This window comes from Sinohyriopsis cumingii, chromosome 16 (assembly GCF_028554795.1).
Source record: "Sinohyriopsis cumingii isolate HCF-2022 chromosome 16, ASM2855479v2, whole genome shotgun sequence".
Lineage (NCBI taxonomy): Eukaryota > Metazoa > Mollusca > Bivalvia > Unionida > Unionidae > Sinohyriopsis > Sinohyriopsis cumingii.
The window spans coordinates 98,969,182-98,988,405 of NC_142976.1; the positions used below are offsets into that span (position 1 = coordinate 98,969,182).

The 19,224-nt window shown below is 34.6% G+C and overlaps 1 protein-coding gene across 3 annotated transcripts in view; it reads right to left on the reverse strand.

Moving 5' to 3' along the window:
• Nucleotides 1-19,224, reverse strand: part of LOC149781051 (polycystin-1-related protein-like) — a 535,051-nt gene that overhangs the window by 159,917 nt on the left and 355,910 nt on the right. For all 3 annotated transcript variants that reach the window (XM_089938184.1, XM_089938183.1, XM_089938186.1), the window contains 6 exons: nucleotides 13,160-13,258; nucleotides 9,305-9,379; nucleotides 7,604-7,738; nucleotides 6,051-6,125; nucleotides 5,337-5,558; nucleotides 3,864-4,003 (listed from right to left, as the gene is read on the reverse strand). In XM_089938184.1, the coding sequence (XP_089794310.1) occupies nucleotides 3,864-4,003; nucleotides 5,337-5,558; nucleotides 6,051-6,125; nucleotides 7,604-7,738; nucleotides 9,305-9,379; nucleotides 13,160-13,258 (746 nt within the window). The remainder of the gene's footprint in view (nucleotides 1-3,863; nucleotides 4,004-5,336; nucleotides 5,559-6,050; nucleotides 6,126-7,603; nucleotides 7,739-9,304; nucleotides 9,380-13,159; nucleotides 13,259-19,224) is intronic.

The following is a 19,224-nucleotide window of genomic DNA, read 5'->3' on the forward strand; positions in this document are numbered from 1 at the left end:
TTAAAATCAAGATTGCATTGCATTTTGCCAGTTTGCCAGAGAGCAGTTCAGCAGACTGGTGCTGTGCTATTTTGCCTCCACGATTTAATACTTCAAATGAGATGACATAAAATCATGGAGGCAATTATTTTTACAGATCATTATTATTTACTGCCATCTGCCAAGCTACAGTTTTTGATGCAATGGTGTCAGTTATCAACAACAGGATGACGAGATTAGCAAATTACATGCAACCTTCTCAATCACGATTCTGTTTTTTTTTTATAATGATTTTTTTCCGTCTGGCCTATAAAATTTTACAATTGCCTTCATGCACTGAACTTTAACTGAGGCAAGTTCCACGGTTGTGTACATGCAGGAATGCTTCTAATTTTGATATTTGTTTTTATTTTGTAAATGAAACTGGCTGGCAGATTTTATTTCAATAGCTAAGGAATAAAGTGATATTTCATTGCTTTTTCTTCAAGTACTGGATGTCCCAAAGATACGATATCACAGCCCTTTCCAAATGGATGATGGAACTAAAATTTATTAACTCTAAAGGAAAGTCATAAAAAACATATTTTTCTAAGACTTGTGAATTGATTTTGAAATGGTGAACTCAATTAAATGTTATGTTTTGCCAAACTGGAATACAGTAAAACATTTCATCCAGGTAATCTGCTGCTGTAATCTATTTCTGTTGATGGTACCTGAACCTGCAAGAAGCAGGGGAACGTGCAAGATTTTATTGAGACAGGAGAAGCTGATAAGTGTACTTCAAATGGCTGACATGTCTGTTGTTGTTGTTGTTCTAGGGTTTAACACCATTTTTCAGCACAAGATAGGCCATATATGGTGGCCAGTATAACTGGTAGAGGAAGAACCCTGGAAAACCCAGGAAAGAACCACCGACCCACGAGAAGCTACTGGCAGGCTTTCCCACGTACCCACGCTAGCCGAGCCTTGGACTCGAACATATGCAGACAGAGGTGGGATGGCAGTGATCCGGAACGGTGAGCACTTTAGACCACTCGGCCACTCAGGGCCCCGCTAACATGTCTGTGTTTCACTGAAAAGACTATGATTTGAAGAGATGAGAAAGAGCATATCTAACTATCTGACAACCGCACCCTTCCCGACTGATTTCTATGCTAAAGCAAAATAAAAAGCACCTGCATCCACAAGTGAAATAATGTGAAGATTTTCCCTCATACTGGAGAAAATGGTTGTGAGAGATTTGCCTGGATTACTAGAATCATTCCTTATTAAATCAATGATACGATCCAGATTGTAGATCCATCACGTCCACTTTATTAGCTTTGCATTTCATTTAAAAAGACCAAAGCGTACCATATTTTGTTGTATGAACCTTTATTAAAAAAGAAATAGAGCAGCAGCATCATGCATCATGGTACTCAATTTAACAAACTCCTCGATATACAAAATACTCATGTACTGAACAACTGTACAAAAGAATGTTTAACTCTGATAAATACAATTTCAAGCAATTATGAATTTTTATTCATATTTTTAACTTTGCTTCTTTGATTTATTCATAGAAATTTTCACGTCCCCTCTAAAACAGTATGATTTATGGTGAGCAAAGCTTGAGTATGTATAACGAGCTCTCTAGAAAATGTGTATATTGTAAAACAAGATCAGTTAAACCAAAAGCATTATTCTTCCAGTGTTGGGAACATGCTGCGTTATAAAAATAAAGATGGATACACATGCTAATCATTGATTGTTGTTGTTGTGGGGTTTAACGCCATTTTTCAGCATGATAGGCTATACATGGCAGCCAGTATTAATGGTGGAGGAAGAACCCGGAAAACCCCGGAAAGAACCACCGACCCACGAGAAGCTACTGGCAAGCTTTCTCACATGCCCACATTGGCTTATCATTGATTATTTTCTAACTTATAGGATTTGTTCTCTGTTCAAGATATCTACTGTTAAAGATATCTACCACTATGCTGGAAACCTAAGCTCCCTTTTTTGGCAGTATATATGTCCCATCATACCGTATTGGCAAATAATTGGGACTGCCACCAATTCTACTGGATGCATGACTGGTTATCCTTGATGGAACTACATCATAACGATCATGAGGAGTAATGACAACAAGATGTTTAAGACAGTCATCATGGCAGCCATATTGGATAGACAACTGGTACACTTTTCATTTAAGACCTTTCACTTAACAACTTCTTTGGTGGAAATCCCAGGTCAATATAGCTTTCCATACTGATAACTATCCAGGAGGAGAAGCAAAAAAAAGATTATAAAGATGGTTGCCCTGGTGATCAGATCAGCACCATTTTTATTAAGCACTCACTAGACATCACAAGAAGTATTTTTGTAAAAACCCAAGGCTAACATAACCATTCTGGAGGAGAAGCTATAACAATGTTTTCAAGATGGCTACTGTAGTGGCCATATTGAACTCCAGATCTTCATTTAGATATTATATGAAGTCTTTAAGTGGAAATCCATTTTAATATGACCATCCATATATGTATGAGAAGTAACAATAACAAAACTTACAAGATGACCATTGTAATGGTCATAATGTATGTTGAATTGGCATCATTTTCATGTAGCTCCAACTTGAGATCATAAGAAGTCTTTAAGTGAAAATCTCATGTTGATATGACCATTTAGTAATAACATGATATTGGCCATCAAGGTATCATGGTACCAACATTTTCATTTAGGACCAGCTAGACTTCATAAGTTGGCCATCCATTAAGGTAGCATGGTACCACCATTTTCATTTAGGACCAGCTAGACTTCATAAGTTGGCCATCCATCAAGGTAGCATGGTACCACCATTTTCATTTAGGACCAACTAGACTTCATAAGTTGGCCATCCATCAAGGTAGCATGGTACCACCATTTTCATTTAGGACCAACTAGACTTCAAAAGAAGTCATTCAGTGGAAACCCCATGTAGATATGCCTATCTATTCAGAAGGGAGTATCAAGAACAAGACTTTCAAGATGACTGGCCATATTTGCTCCATTCCATTTGGACAAACTAGACCATGGAATGAATGTGTGTGTGAAGTTTCTAGGCAATCCTCCTAGTAGCTTAGGAGGAGAAGCTATACAAACTTGTGCTAATGGATGGACAGATAACATACCATTAAAACCCATAAAACTCCCTCCTAACACATGGAACCCCATTAATACAGTACACTATAAGCAAAAAACTCTTAGTAAAAAATAGCTGAAAATGAGCTTGATAATATTGTTCTACGGTCAGTTTTATACTAAGATACTGAATGTTAGAGGAAACATAATAAAACTTTATAGGCATAGTCATGGTCTTGCTGCCTGGGCCCATGTAAATCAAAAGGTCAAGTCCAGAAACCCAAATATATTTAGAGGAACAGCTCAGTCTGGCTGCCTTGGCATGCCCTATATATCAAAAGGCAAAGTCCTGCTGTGTGTATCCATGGCAACTTGCTACAAGTTTAACTGTTACTACAAAGGAAGAGGATATACAGTACAATGGCACTTTATTCCAACTGTCTTGGCATTAAATAACCTACTTGCATTGTTGTGTTGTAGAACACAAAACAAAATCAAAACCTAAACCAATAGGTGGGTACTGTAAAAACCTATTGTATAAAATGTATCAAAATGACTGAATTATTGTATACAATGTATCAAAATGACTGAATTATTGTATACAATGTATCAAATGTCTAACTTATTGTATACAATGTATCAAATGTCTAACTTATTGTATACAATGTATCAAATGTCTAATTTATTGTATACAATGTACCAAATTTCTAATGTACTGTATACAAGTCCTTAAGGAAAAAAACAATCAGCCTCAAATATATTGGGAAAAATAGAACAAAACAAACCTCATCTTGCCATTCGTAACAGCCAATTTTAAAGATGGTTTCCATTTCTGTCCCATTCTCTGGCTGGACTTTACATGTCCCAAGGCTTGGACTCTTGTTGACTTTAAAGTAAGCTTTAGCTTCACCCTTGGTCTTGTCATCTATAAATGAGACCAGCAATACCTTTACTATAGTGATTATGTGGGACTTGCTCTAAAGAGTGATCTGTTTTACAAAATATTTTTTTTATTAAAATCTGACCATGATATCAAGCCCATCTGCTATGTAACCAGTTAAATCTATGCATACATTTTCTTTCTTGTGAAATTTTTTGAAAGTATGGCAACCAAAATATTTTATATTCTGTATGTACATATGTGAGGGGGGGAGAGAGAGAGAGAGAGAGAGAGTATTTTTTAAAAACACAAGAAAAGGTGATATGTAGGTAAAGGAGACAAAGATGCAGAGGATAATTACTAAAATAAAAGCAGACTTTCTTTTTATTACTTGTTTTCATGTCAAACACCATCATTTTGCATAGATGCAGTAAAACCTGTCTTTAGCAACCACTGCTATGATAGACCACCTGTCTTGAGAGACCAGATTCTCCATGTACATATTTATTGATTATAGTGTTATGATCTGTTATGAGAGACCACCTGTCATGAGAGACCATTCAGTTTTGGCAGAAGGGGTGGTCTTTCAAGGCAGGTTCCAGTGTATCATTTCTGCGCCAATGGGATTACATTAATACATCAATAAAAATAAATTCCAACATTTTACAGTAATACTGTAGTGACTTTTATATGCATAAAATTATCTGACCAGACTGTTTCATATGAAAATAAAGAAACTGTTGGGTTTTTTTGAGAACTCTTTCTCCACACAGTGATACAGTGAACATTGTTGGTTTGGGGTTACTGATGTAAAGTCGGTGTCATATCCAACAGACTGCATAGTGCATTCGAACACGAGCTTGCACTCTTGCTCCGATCAGCACCATTTTTCATTTAACATCAACTAGACATCATAGTAAGTTTTTCTGTGAAAACCCCATACCTATGTTGACAAGATCATCCATTCAAGAAGAAGAGCACTGAATATATTTTTTTTCAAGATGGCCAATGTGGCCATATTGGATGTCTGAGCAGCACTATTTACATTCAGGCCCAACCACACCAAGGGATGACCAACTGGACCAAGAGATGACCAACCAGACCAAGGGATGACCAACCAGACCAAGGGATGACTAACCAGACCAAGAGATGACCAACCAGACCAAGGGATGAGCAAACAGACCAAGGGATGAATATGCGTGTAAAGTTTTAAGGAAATTCTCCAAGGAGTTTACAAGGAGTAGCGATAACAAACTGGTGCTAATCGATGGATGGACAATAGATCATTCAATAACTCTTCTGGTCTATGACCAGTAGGGCTGAAGAAAAAAACTGTGTACCCTGAATTTTATCATGACATCTAGTTTCATCAACTGACCTACAGAGACGGTTAGCTGTACAATGAAGGTCTTGCCCTGGTCCAATGTGCCTGGTTTTATAACAAGAGATTCTTGGTCCAGCCCTGTCTTCGTATCATCTTTATTGATCCTCACTTCCCACTGCTGCTGATCTAACACACTCACCTCTGGCTCAGGTATGATCTTTCTGTGAGGGTTTACAACGTCGCTTGCTTCCGTATCATGATTCGCGCCATTAGGTTCTAAATTGGAGATAAATAAAACAATTTATGACCCCCCTGCAGACAAAATAAGGTTCAAGTACTACAAAATGTAAAAGCTGGAAAACTTGAAAAACTATCATAATAATTAGGTCAATCTACTAAGGTCATCTATTTATGAATACAAACTTGGATACAAAATTTGTCTATCTCATGATTTTGTGAACAAAGCTTGTGTGTGTGTGCATATTTATCTATCTATATATATATAGAGAGAGAGAGAGAGAGAGAGAGAGAGAGAGAGAAAGAGAGGGGGCAAAACTGCTGCAAAGATCTGAAAATGTAGTAAGGTCATCTACATATGAATACAAATGTCTATCAAATTTCCTCTGTCTCCTTAAGTGGTCTCTGCTTAATTGTGCAAACAAAGCATTTTTCATTTTGCCAAAAAAACTTCCAGAAAGTACAAACATGCACAGATATTTGAACAAATTTTGTAAAGTCCTGTAAAACAAGGAAGAAAAGCATACATACTGGATGTGATTCCTTTTAGACCAACCAGTTTATTTCGACCGATCAATGATATATCTTCCACTGGATTTCTGATATCTGCCAAAAAAATAGAAAATGTTTATTATTCTTCATCTTTAATGGCATAATAATTCTTAACCGTAAATTGTATCATGTAATATTATTTAACTGATTCCTAGAAACTTACAGTTCTATCTCTTCTTGTCACACTATTGTACAAACAAAATCTGGCATCTTCCTTCAAATTTGTCACAATTATATGCTCACTGTCCTTTATTTTCCTAGACAACATGAAACTAAATCTTACAAGTACAAGTCACACTGCTTGCCAACAACCCAACACCAAGTCTTAAAAATTCAAGTCACACTGTTTAACCATAACCCAAAACCAAGTCTTACAAATACAAATCACAATGCATGCCTATAACCCAACACTAAGTCTTACAAATACAAGTCACATTTTGTGCCTATAATTAAAGTGTTGAACAAACAGAATTGGGAGCAGGAGGAAGAGCATATTCTGCAAAGATATGGTTAAAAACTACTCAGTCTATTGGTTAGACTGGGGTGAGCAGAGGTAAAAAAGCAACTCAGTCTAGTGGCTTGCAACACATATACAATATTTTCTTCTCACATCATATCCAAGTGATGCCCTATTTGCCTGCTTACAACAAGCATACAACACTTTCCACTTACATTTAGTTGGTGCCCTAAAATCTATTTTCATTGTAGTGTAGTGTAAATGTTCAGCAGGAATTCCACAGAAAACAACAATGGAACTTCTGATATTTATAATTATCAATTAGCACCACATTACTTCAAGTCAACCACTGCCAGAGATTTGTTTGCAAAGATATGCTTTAAGTCACATGGTCAAGCATTAAACACCAACTAAACGACTCCTTCAACTGTTTTACTTCTAATGAACGAAATCTTTTTTTTTGACATTCTGTTTCAGCAATCATTTTTCAAATGCCTGAATTTACAGTAATTCAAGATTTTGTTAAAACTTGTTTAGTATACATTATCTATAGGTGCCATATATTTGTAAGCTATCCATGCAGCAGCTGAGTCTATGATGTTTTTGGCTGCTTTCAATGGCAGTCTCAGCGGCCAAACTGGACAAGGCAGGTATTGTATTATGGGGTAGCTGCTTCGCTGTATCCTTGTGAAAGGTACCTCAGTTTTTATTTACCTGGCATAGCAAACAATGTGTTGAAAGTACCATTACAAAAACCACAACCAAAATCATTTGGTTACTTACATATGTAACAAGTAGAGTTTTGGTTACAACTGTATCATGGATGCCAGCAAAACCTCTACCATCTTTGACCATCAATTAATATTTTGCAGAAAATCTTCACCAATAAATGTATTATAATTGACGATTAGTAAAACTGTCAATTTATCTCAGTACAATTATGGTTTCCATTAGATCATCGGCTTAAACACAGACTTCTGTCATTTAGTTCCCATTTGATTTGTCTTTCTAACAGCCTAAATGGATAACATTAAGTCAAATTTAAAAGACCAATTGTATTAAACATGCTACAAACCCAAATCCCCTCTCTTTGAACTACCAGCCACCCCTGGAGATACATCATCCATCTTAGACATAGGATTGTTTTGAGGGTGAGTGGCCACTCTCCGTGATGATGCCATCCCCTCTACTGCCTCTGGGATAAAGACAGCTGTAGACAGACAGACAAATTATTAACATAATTAACTTTTATTTCATTGATAAATATTAGGTCAAAATGAAAATATGTCAGTTCCTATTTTTTTAACGATAACCCCATGTCTGATAAGAAGTCGATAAAAAAAAGCATTTTGGAAAATTGTTATTAATAAAAATCTTGTCCCATTCATTATACGCAATGTTCCTACCTTCCTTCACCATGACAAATGCTCACTTGGGTTCTCATAACATTTATAAATATTTATAGAATACCTCACTACAACAAACACCTTGCCATAAAAAATACGGAATTGAATTTGTTACAGAGCGGGACCAATGTACAAAAGTTAGTAGTTATGATTTAATATGATAATGATAATGATACAGGATAATACGATAATGATGAGATATGATAATGACAGAATGCAATATGATAATGGGGGCACTGGGTGGCAGAGTTGTCTAAAGTACTTGCCTTTATTGATCACTGCCATCTCACCCATGTCCACATGATTTCGAGTCACGGGTTTGGTCATAGTGGATATGTGAGAAGGTTTGCCAGTAGCTTCCTGTAGGTTGGTGGTTCTTACCGGGGTTTTCCCAGGTTCTTCATCCACCAGTTATACTGGCCAACATATATAGCCTATCATGTGCTGAAAAATGGTGTTAAACCACCAATTACCAACTAATATGATAATGATATGATATAATATGTCCATAAATGTAACATTAGAGATACAAGGTAAATACAAGCTGTGTAATGAAAAGTCATCATTTTAATGGCATTGCCTGTACATTTTAATGGCATTGGCATGCACATTTTAATGACATTGGTATGTACATTTTAATGGCATTGCCTGTACATTTCAATGGGGTTGGCCTGTATATTTTAATGGCATTGGCATGTACATTTTAATGGCATTGCCTCTACATTTTTAATGGGGTTGACCTGTATATAGCTTCTTTAATATTGTTCCCTGTTCTGTAATTTCAAAAGGTATCAACCACTCCGGTGGCCTAGTGGTTAGAGCATCCACCTCAGATGCAGGAGGTCAAGGGTTCGATCCCCGGCCGAGTCATACCTAAGACTTACAAAAATGGTACTAACAGCTGCCTTGCTTGGCGCTCAGCATGAAGAGGTTAGGGTTAGGACTGGTCAGCCTGGTGTCAGAATAATGTGATTGGGTGGGACATCACACTACATGTCTGTGCCATGACGCCCCAGTGCTAGACATCACTATAAACTGCCACACTGCAGACATTGTAGCGATATGACTGAAAAATTGTTAAAGCTACATTAAAAATCCAAATCACACACACACTCAAAAGGTATCACCTATTTTACCTGTTTTATTCCAATGCTGAATCCTATTTCCTTATCATTGCATTATAATACATTCTCAATCAAAGCGGGACAAAACTATGAAAATTATAATTGTTTAATATATTTTAATGGCCAGTTTGAAATTATTTTATTTTGTATGTCACTGGCACATTTTATAATAATCTCAGAAAACACAGCATTCCCTGAAGAAAATACAGTGTAAATTAAAGTTAGCGAAAATCAACTATGTCTTACACATATCCATGGTTGGTCCCACTTCTGCTGTGAGGCTTCTGTTACTTAACAGTGATCTTTTATCCCTGATACGACCTGGAAATGTTAAAACATCAAGTTCTGAATTTTCATAAACAAGTATTGAAGACTTACAAGAGGTCCAAGTGGATCAGATATTGCTCACCTAGCTTAAAAAACAAGTCGACCATTTCACAAAGAAGGGTGAAATAATATATTAAGAAGACATCCTACATAAATTATCTCACATACTTTATATCATGTAGATTTTACTTATTTTAATGTATTGTAATAAAAATTCTGTCATAAGATAAAGGCATAATTTATATGCACAGTCTGTTGCTCATAGCTGAAGTCATTAACAATCTTGGTGATAATAAACCAACCAGATAAAAAATATGGCTTCAAGAGTGTTAACAGCCTCAGCCAATCAGATGCAATATCACCTAATTAATAGGCATATATCACCTCATTAATATGCATATATTACTTCATTAATATGCATATATCACCTCATAAATATGCAATATCATCTAATTAATATGCATATATCACCTCATAAATATGCAATATCACCTCATTAATAAGCAATTTCACATCATTAAAATGCAATTTCACCTAATTATTATCCATATATCACATTATTAATATGCATATATCACCTCATTAATATGCATATACCACCTCATTAATATGCACCTCATTAATAAGCACAGATTCAGTTTACTTCTGAAAATGTCCATGTTCTTGCTGATATAAGCCCATATTCCAAGTTTGATCAAAATCAGATCAGATTAATGGCTTCCAAAGTGGCCATAAGCTTGGTAGGATCACCTCACAAATATCGATGAACCTTGCTAATTATCAAACCCATGCAACATCTTTATGATATAAGCTAATATTTTCAAGTTTGATCAGAATCAGAACGGAGAAGGTTAACAGGCTCAGCCAATACAATGCAAGATGAACTCCTTCATTTGCATGCATCTCACTTATTACTAAAGCAAATACTGCACATTTGAATAAAACCATTTCAGAAATATGACCTTCAGAGTCGGAGATAATCTGAAGCAGAATCACTTCATCTGTACGCATGGATATCGTGCATTAATGAACTGGTTCAAGATTCTAATGATATAAGCAAATATTCCAAGCCTGATCAAAATTTGATCAGAAATACAACCTCTACAAAGGTAAAAACTCAACCAATCAGAAGCAAGGTCACCTTATTTGTATGCATGGATCTTGCTAAATTATTGACTCATCAGAGATCTTAATGACATAAGCATATATTTCAAGTTTTATCCAAAATCTGATCTGATATATAGTTTCCTGAGTGGCAACACACTTAGCCAAACTGTGCAAGATCACCTCGTTAATATGCACAGCTCTCCCTCATTATCTAATTCATCCATAACTTCATATTCTACATTTGATTGAAATCAGATCGGAACAAATGATGCATGTCAGATGCAGGGTTAATGATGCATGTCAGATGCAGGGTTAATAATGTATGCCAGATGCAGGGTTAATGATGCATGTCAGATGCAGGGTTAATGATGTATGTCAGATGGAGGGTTAATAATGTATGCCAGATGCAGGGTTACACAATAAATTCATTAAGCTTTATAGACAGGTGAGCTAAACACAAATGATGAAGTCAGTGCTGTACAATAAATACACTGCATACCTTAACTTGGCCATATTATAGGGCTATATGACTGAGCCATACAATAAATAGACTGCATACCTTAACTTGGCCATATTATAGGGTTATAAGACTGTGCCATACAATAAACAGACTGCATACCTTAACTTGGCCATATTATAGGGCTATAAGACTGTGCCATACAATAAACAGACTGCATACCTTAACTTGGCCATATTATAGGGCTATATGACTGTGCCATACCATAAATAGACTGCATACCTTAACTTGACCACAATATAGGGCTATATGACTGAGCCATACAATAAACAGACTGCATACCTTAACTTGGCCATGTTATAGGGCTATATGACTGTGCCATACAATAAATAGACTGCATACCTTAACTTGGCCATATTATAGGGCTATAAGGCTGTGCCATACAATAAATAGACAGCATACAATAGACTGCATACCTTAAACTTGGCCACATTATAGGGCTATATGACTGTGCCATACAATAAATAGACTGCATACCTTAACTTGGCCACATTATAGGGATATATGACTGTGCCATACAATAAACAGACTGCATACCTTAACTTGGCCATATTATAGGGCTATATGACTGTGCCATACAATAAATAGACTGCATACCTTAACTTGACCACATTATAGGGCTATATGACTGTGCCATACAATAAACAGACTGCATACCTTAACTTGGCCATATTATAGGGCTATATGACTGTGCCATACAATAAATAGACTGCATACCTTAACTTGACCACATTATAGGGCTATATGACTGAGCCACACAATAAACAGACTGCATACCTTAACTTGGCCATATTATAGGGCTATATGACTGTGCCATACAATAAATAGACTGCATACCTTAACTTGACCACATTATAGGGCTATATGACTGTGCCATACAATAAACAGACTGCATACCTTAACTTGGTCATATTATAGGGCTATATGACTGAGCCATACAATAAATAGACAACAGATCTTGACTTGGCCATATTATAGGGCTATATGACTGTGCCATACAATAAATACACCGCATAACTTAACTTGGCCATATTATAGGGATATATGACTGAGCCATACAATAAATACACAACAGACCTTAACTTGGCCATATTATAGGGCTATATGACTGAGCAATACAATAAATAGAGAACAGACCTTAACTGGACCACATTATAGGGCTATATGACTGTGCCATACAATAAACAGACTGCATACCTTAACTTGGCCAAGTGTCATACGCATCAGCATTTTACGTATGTACACATTTATTCTAAAGTCTTACCTGTATAAATCTATCTTCAAACTTAAATACTGTTGCAGAAATTTATGAATGCTTATTCTAAAAGTTCTTCTAATTGAAAATACAGTTCTTCAATTTATAAACTCTAGCAATGAAAATACTCCTCTCCATTTCTTAATGTTAACATGAATTTTAGCGTGTATTTTAACATTAACTTTAGCATGTATTTAAACATGAACTTTAGTATGTACTTAAGTTCATGTTTAAGTACATGCTAAAGTTCATGTTTAAATACGTGCTGAAGTTCATGTTTAAATACATGCTAAAGTTCATGTTAAATACATGCTGAAGTTCATGTTAATATACATACTGAAGTTCATGTTTAAATACATGCTAACGTTCATGTTTAAATATATGCTAAAATTCATGTTAATATACATGCTAAAATTCATGTTTAAATACATGCTAAAGTTCATGTTAAAATACATGCTGAAGTTCATGTTTAAATACATGCTAAAGTTCATGTTTAAATACATACTAAAGTTCATGTTTAAATACATGCTGAAGTTCATGTTAAAATACATGCTAAAGTTCATGTTTAAATACATGCTAAAGTTCATGTTTAAATACATGCTAAAGTTCATGTTTAAATACATGCTGAAGTTCATGTTTAAATACATGCTAAAATTCATGTGCAGTACAGTAGACTTCTACAGTCCTACCTTCCAATGCCTGAACAGTATAAAACTAAGTCAGGTCAAGCTGCAACATAACAGACATTTATCTGCTCTCACTTAATATGCTAGTGAAAACAAACTGCACTGACCCAGATCTGCTAGTGCATTAGGCAATGGCAGATCTGGGTCATTGCAGTTTGAAGTTGGGTCAGATTTAGGAGTATATACAGTATTGACAGGGTAATTCTTACCATTGCTTGTATGCCCTTCTTGCATCATGTCCCATGGGTGAATTCTAGTACCCAGGACTTCATCAGTAGTGGTGTCATTAGTAGTGGTGGAAGGATCCTCTAAAATCAACAAAAGAATTATGGCTGATTATTATTCCAGTCTAAGTAAAGACATTCATGAGGGATGATTATGATTGCAGTCTAAATAAAGACATTCATGAGGGATGATTATGATTGCAGTCTAAATAAAGACATTCATGAGGGATGATTATGATTAGTCTAAATAAAGACATTCATGAGGGATGATTATGATTGCAGTCTAAATAAAGACATTCATGAGGGTTGATTATGATTGCAGTCTAAATAAAGACATTCATGAGGGATGATTATGATTGCAGTCTAAATAAAGACATTCATGAGGGATGATTATGATTAGTCTAAATAAAGACATTCATGAGGGATGATTATGATTAGTCTAAATAAAGACATTCATGAGGGATGATTATGATTAGTCTAAATAAAGACATTCATGAGGGATGATTATGATTAGTCTAAATAAAGACATTCATGAGGGATGATTATGATTAGTCTAAATAAAGACATTCATGAGGGTTGATTATGATTGCAGTCTAAATAAAGACATTCATGAGGGTTGATTATGATTAGTCTAAATAAAGACATTCATGAGGGATGATTATGATTAGTCTAAATAAAGACATTCATGAGGGATGATTATGATTAGTCTAAATAAAGACATTCATGTGGGTTGATTATGATTGCAGTCTAAATAAAGACATTCATGTGGGTTGATTATGATTGCAGTCTAAATAAAGACATTCATGAGGGATGATTATGATTGCAGTCTAAATAAAGACATTCATGAGGGTTGATTATGATTGCAGTCTAAATACAGACATTCATGAGGGTTGATTATGATTGCAGTCTAAATACAGACATTCATGAGGGTTGATTATGATTGTAGTCTAAATAAAGACATTCATGAGGGATGATTATGATTGCAGTCTAAATAAAGACATTCATGAGGGTTGATTATGATTGCAGTCTAAATAAAGACATTCATGAGGGTTGATTATGATTGCAGTCTAAATAAAGACATTCATGAGGGTTGATTATGATTAGTCTAAATAAAGACATTCATGAGGGATGATTATGATTAGTCTAAATAAAGACATTCATGAGGGTTGATTATGATTGCAGTCTAAATAAAGACATTCATGAGGGATGATTATGATTGCAGTCTAAATAAAGACATTCATGAGGGCTGATTATGATTGCAGTCTAAATAAAGATATTCATGAGGGTTGATTATGATTAGTCTAAATAAAGACATTCATGAGGGTTGATTATGATTGCAGTCTAAATAAAGATATTCATGAGGGTTGATTATGATTAGTCTAAATAAAGACATTCATGAGGGATGATTATGATTAGTCTAAATAAAGACATTCATGAGGGATGATTATGATTAGTCTAAATAAAGACATTCATGAGGGATGATTATGATTAGTCTAAATAAAGACATTCATGAGGGTTGATTATGATTAGTCTAAATAAAGACATTCATGAGGGTTGATTATGATTGCAGTCTAAATAAAGACATTCATGAGGGTTGATTATGATTAGTCTAAATAAAGACATTCATGAGGGTTGATTATGATTGCAGTCTAAATAAAGACATTCATGAGGGTTGATTATGATTAGTCTAAATAAAGACATTCATGAGGGATGATTATGATTAGTCTAAATAAAGACATTCATGAGGGATGATTATGATTAGTCTAAATAAAGACATTCATGAGGGTTGATTATGATTGCAGTCTAAATAAAGACATTCATGAGGGTTGATTATGATTGCAGTCTAAATAAAGACATTCATGAGGGTTGATTATGATTAGTCTAAATAAAGACATTCATGAGGGATGATTATGATTAGTCTAAATAAAGACATTCATGAGGGTTGATTATGATTGCAGTCTAAATACAGACATTCATGAGGGATGATTATGATTGCAGTCTAAATAAAGACATTCATGAGGGATGATTATGATTGCAGTCTAAATAAAGACATTCATGAGGGTTGATTATGATTGCAGTCTAAATAAAGACATTCATGAGGGATGATTATGATTGCAGTCTAAATAAAGACATTCATGAGGGTTGATTATGATTGCAGTCTAAATAAAGACATTCATGAGGGATGATTATGATTGCAGTCTAAATAAAGACATTCATGAGGGTTGATTATGATTGCAGTCTAAATAAAGACATTCATGAGGGATGATTATGATTGCAGTCTAAATAAAGACATTCATGAGGGTTGATTATGATTGCAGTCTAAATAAAGACATTCATGAGGGTTTATTATTATTCCACTCTAAATAAAGACCTTCATGTGGGTTGAATATTATTCCAAATCAAGCAAAGAAAACTGCACATTCAAGAGGGTTGATTATTATTCCAGTGTGCAAGTAAAAACATCAATTATAACTTTCTGCTCAATTTTGAGTACAACATTTGCAAAATATGACCAAAACGTTCATTTTACAAAGAAATGGAAGTATTTGTAGTCATTAGTGTTTAGAAAAGAAAATATGACAGTATGAAACTTTGCTAACAAGAAGATATATTTATCCAAAGCACACAACTGCCTCATACTTTTTGATATATTTATCCAATACACACAACTGCCTCATACTTTTTGATATATTTATCCAAAGCCCACAACTGCCTCATACTTTTTGATATATTTATCCAAAACACACAAATGCCTCATACTTTTTGATATATTTATCCAAAACACACAACTGCCTCATACTGTTTGATATATTTATCCAAAGCCCACAACTGCCTCATACTTTTTGATATATTTATCCAAAACACACAACTGCCTCATACTTTTTGATATATTTATCCAAAACACACAACTGCCTCATACTTTTTGATATATTTATCCAAAGCCCACAACTGCCTCATACTTTTTGATATATTTATCCAAAACACACAAATGCCTCATACTTTTTGATATATTTATCCAAAACACACAACTGCCTCATACTTTTTGATATATTTATCCAAAACACACAACTGCCTCATACTGTTTGATATATTTATCCAAAGCCCACAACTGCCTCATACTGTTTGATATATTTATCCAAAACACACAACTGCCTCATACTTTTTGATATATTTATCCAAAACACACAACTGCCTCATACTTTTTGATATATTTATCCAAAGCCCACAACTGCCTCAAACTGTTTGATATATTTATCCAAAGCCCACAACTGCCTCATACTTTTTGATATATTTATCCAAAACACACAACTGCCTCATACTGTTTGATATATTTATCCAAAGCCCACAACTGCCTCATACTTTTTGATATATTTATCCAATACACACAAATGCCTCATACTGTTTGATATATTTATCCAAAGCCCACAACTGCTTCATACTGTTTGATATATTTATCCAAAACACACAACTGCCTCATACTTTTTGATATATTTATCCAAAACACACAACTGCCTCATACTGTTTGATATATTTATCCAAAGCCCACAACTGCCTCATACTTTTTGATATATTTATCCAATACACACAAATGCCTCATACTGTTTGATATATTTATCCAAAGCCCACAACTGCCTCATACTGTTTGATATATTTATCCAATACACACAACTGCCTCATACTTTTTGATATATTTATCCAATACACACAAATGCCTCATACTGTTTGATATATTTATCCAATACACACAACTGCTTCATACTGTTTGATATATTTATCCAAAACACACAACTGCCTCATACTTTTTGATATATTTATCCAAAACACACAACTGCCTCATACTGTTTGATATATTTATCCAAAGCCCACAACTGCCTCATACTGTTTGATATATTTATCCAAAACACACAACTGCCTCATACTTTTTGATATATTTATCCAAAACACACAACTGCCTCATACTGTTTGATATATTTATCCAAAGCCCACAACTGCCTCATACTGTTTGATATATTTATCCAAAGCCCACAACTGCCTCATACTGTTTGATATATTTATCCAAAGCCCACAACTGCCTCATACTGTTTGATATATTTATCCAAAGCCCACAACTGCCTCATACTTTTTGATATATTTATCCAAAACACACAACTGCCTCATACTGTTTGATATATTTATCCAATACACACAACTGCTTCATACTGTTTGATATATTTATCCAAAACACACAACTGCCTCATACTGTTTGATATATTTATCCAAAGCCCACAACTGCCTCATACTGTTTGATATATTTATCCAAAGCCCACAACTGCCTCATACTTTTTGATATATTTATCCAATACACACAACTGCCTCATACTTTTTGATATATTTATCCAAAACACACAACTGCCTCATACTGTTTGATATATTTATCCAAAACACACAACTGCCTCATACTGTTTGATATATTTATCCAATACACACAACTGCTTCATACTGTTTGATATATTTATCCAAAGCCCACAACTGCCTCATACTTTTTGATATATTTATCCAATACACACAACTGCTTCATACTGTTTGATATATTTATCCAAAACACACAACTGCCTCATACTGTTTGATATATTTATCCAAAGCCCACAACTGCCTCATACTGTTTGATATATTTATCCAAAGCCCACAACTGCCTCATACTTTTTGATATATTTATCCAATACACACAACTGCCTCATACTGTTTGATATATTTATCCAAAGCCCACAACTGCCTCATACTGTTTGATATATTTATCCAAAGCCCACAACTGCCTCATACTTTTTGATATATTTATCCAAAACACACAAATGCCTCATACTTTTTGATATATTTATCCAAAACACACAACCACCTCATACTTTTTGATATATTTATCCAAAACACACAACTGCCTCATACTGTTTGATATATTTATCCAATACACACAACTGCTTCATACTGTTTGATATATTTATCCAAAACACACAACTGCCTCATACTGTTTGATATATTTATCCAAAGCCCACAACTGCCTCATACTGTTTGATATATTTATCCAAAGCCCACAACTGCCTCATACTTTTTGATATATTTATCCAATACACACAACTGCCTCATACTTTTTGATATATTTATCCAAAACACACAACTGCCTCATACTGTTTGATATATTTATCCAATACACACAACTGCCTCATACTGTTTGATATATTTATCCAAAACACACAACTGCCTCATACTGTTTGATATATTTATCCAAAGCCCACAACCACCTCATACTTTTTGATATATTTATCCAAAACACACAACCACCTCATACTGTTTGATATATTTATCCAAAACACACAACTGCCTCATACTGTTTGATATATTTATCCAAAGCCCACAACCACCTCATACTTTTTGATATATTTATCCAAAACACACAACCACCTCATACTTTTTGATATATTTATCCAAAACACACAACCACCTCATACTGTTTGATATATTTATCCAAAGCCCACAACTGCCTCATACTTTTTGATATATTTATCCAATACACACAACTGCCTCATACTGTTTGATATATTTATCCAAAACACACAACTGCCTCATACTGTTTGATATATTTATCCAAAACACACAACTGCCTCATACTGTTTGATATATTTATCCAAAACACACAACTGCCTCATACTGTTTGATACATTTATCCAAAACACACAACTGCCTCATACTTTTTGATATATTTATCCAATACACACAACTGCCTCATACTGTTTGATATACTTATCCAAAACACACAACTGCCTCATACTGTTTGATATATTTATCCAAAGCCCACAACTGCCTCATACTGTTTGATATATTTATCCAAAGCCCACAACTGCCTCATACTTTTTGATATATTTATCCAATACACACAAATGCCTCATACTGTTTGATATATTTATCCAATACACACAACTGCCTCATACTGTTTGATATATTTATCCAATACACACAACTGCCTCATACTTTTTGATATATTTATCCAATACACACAACTGCCTCATACTTTTTGATAT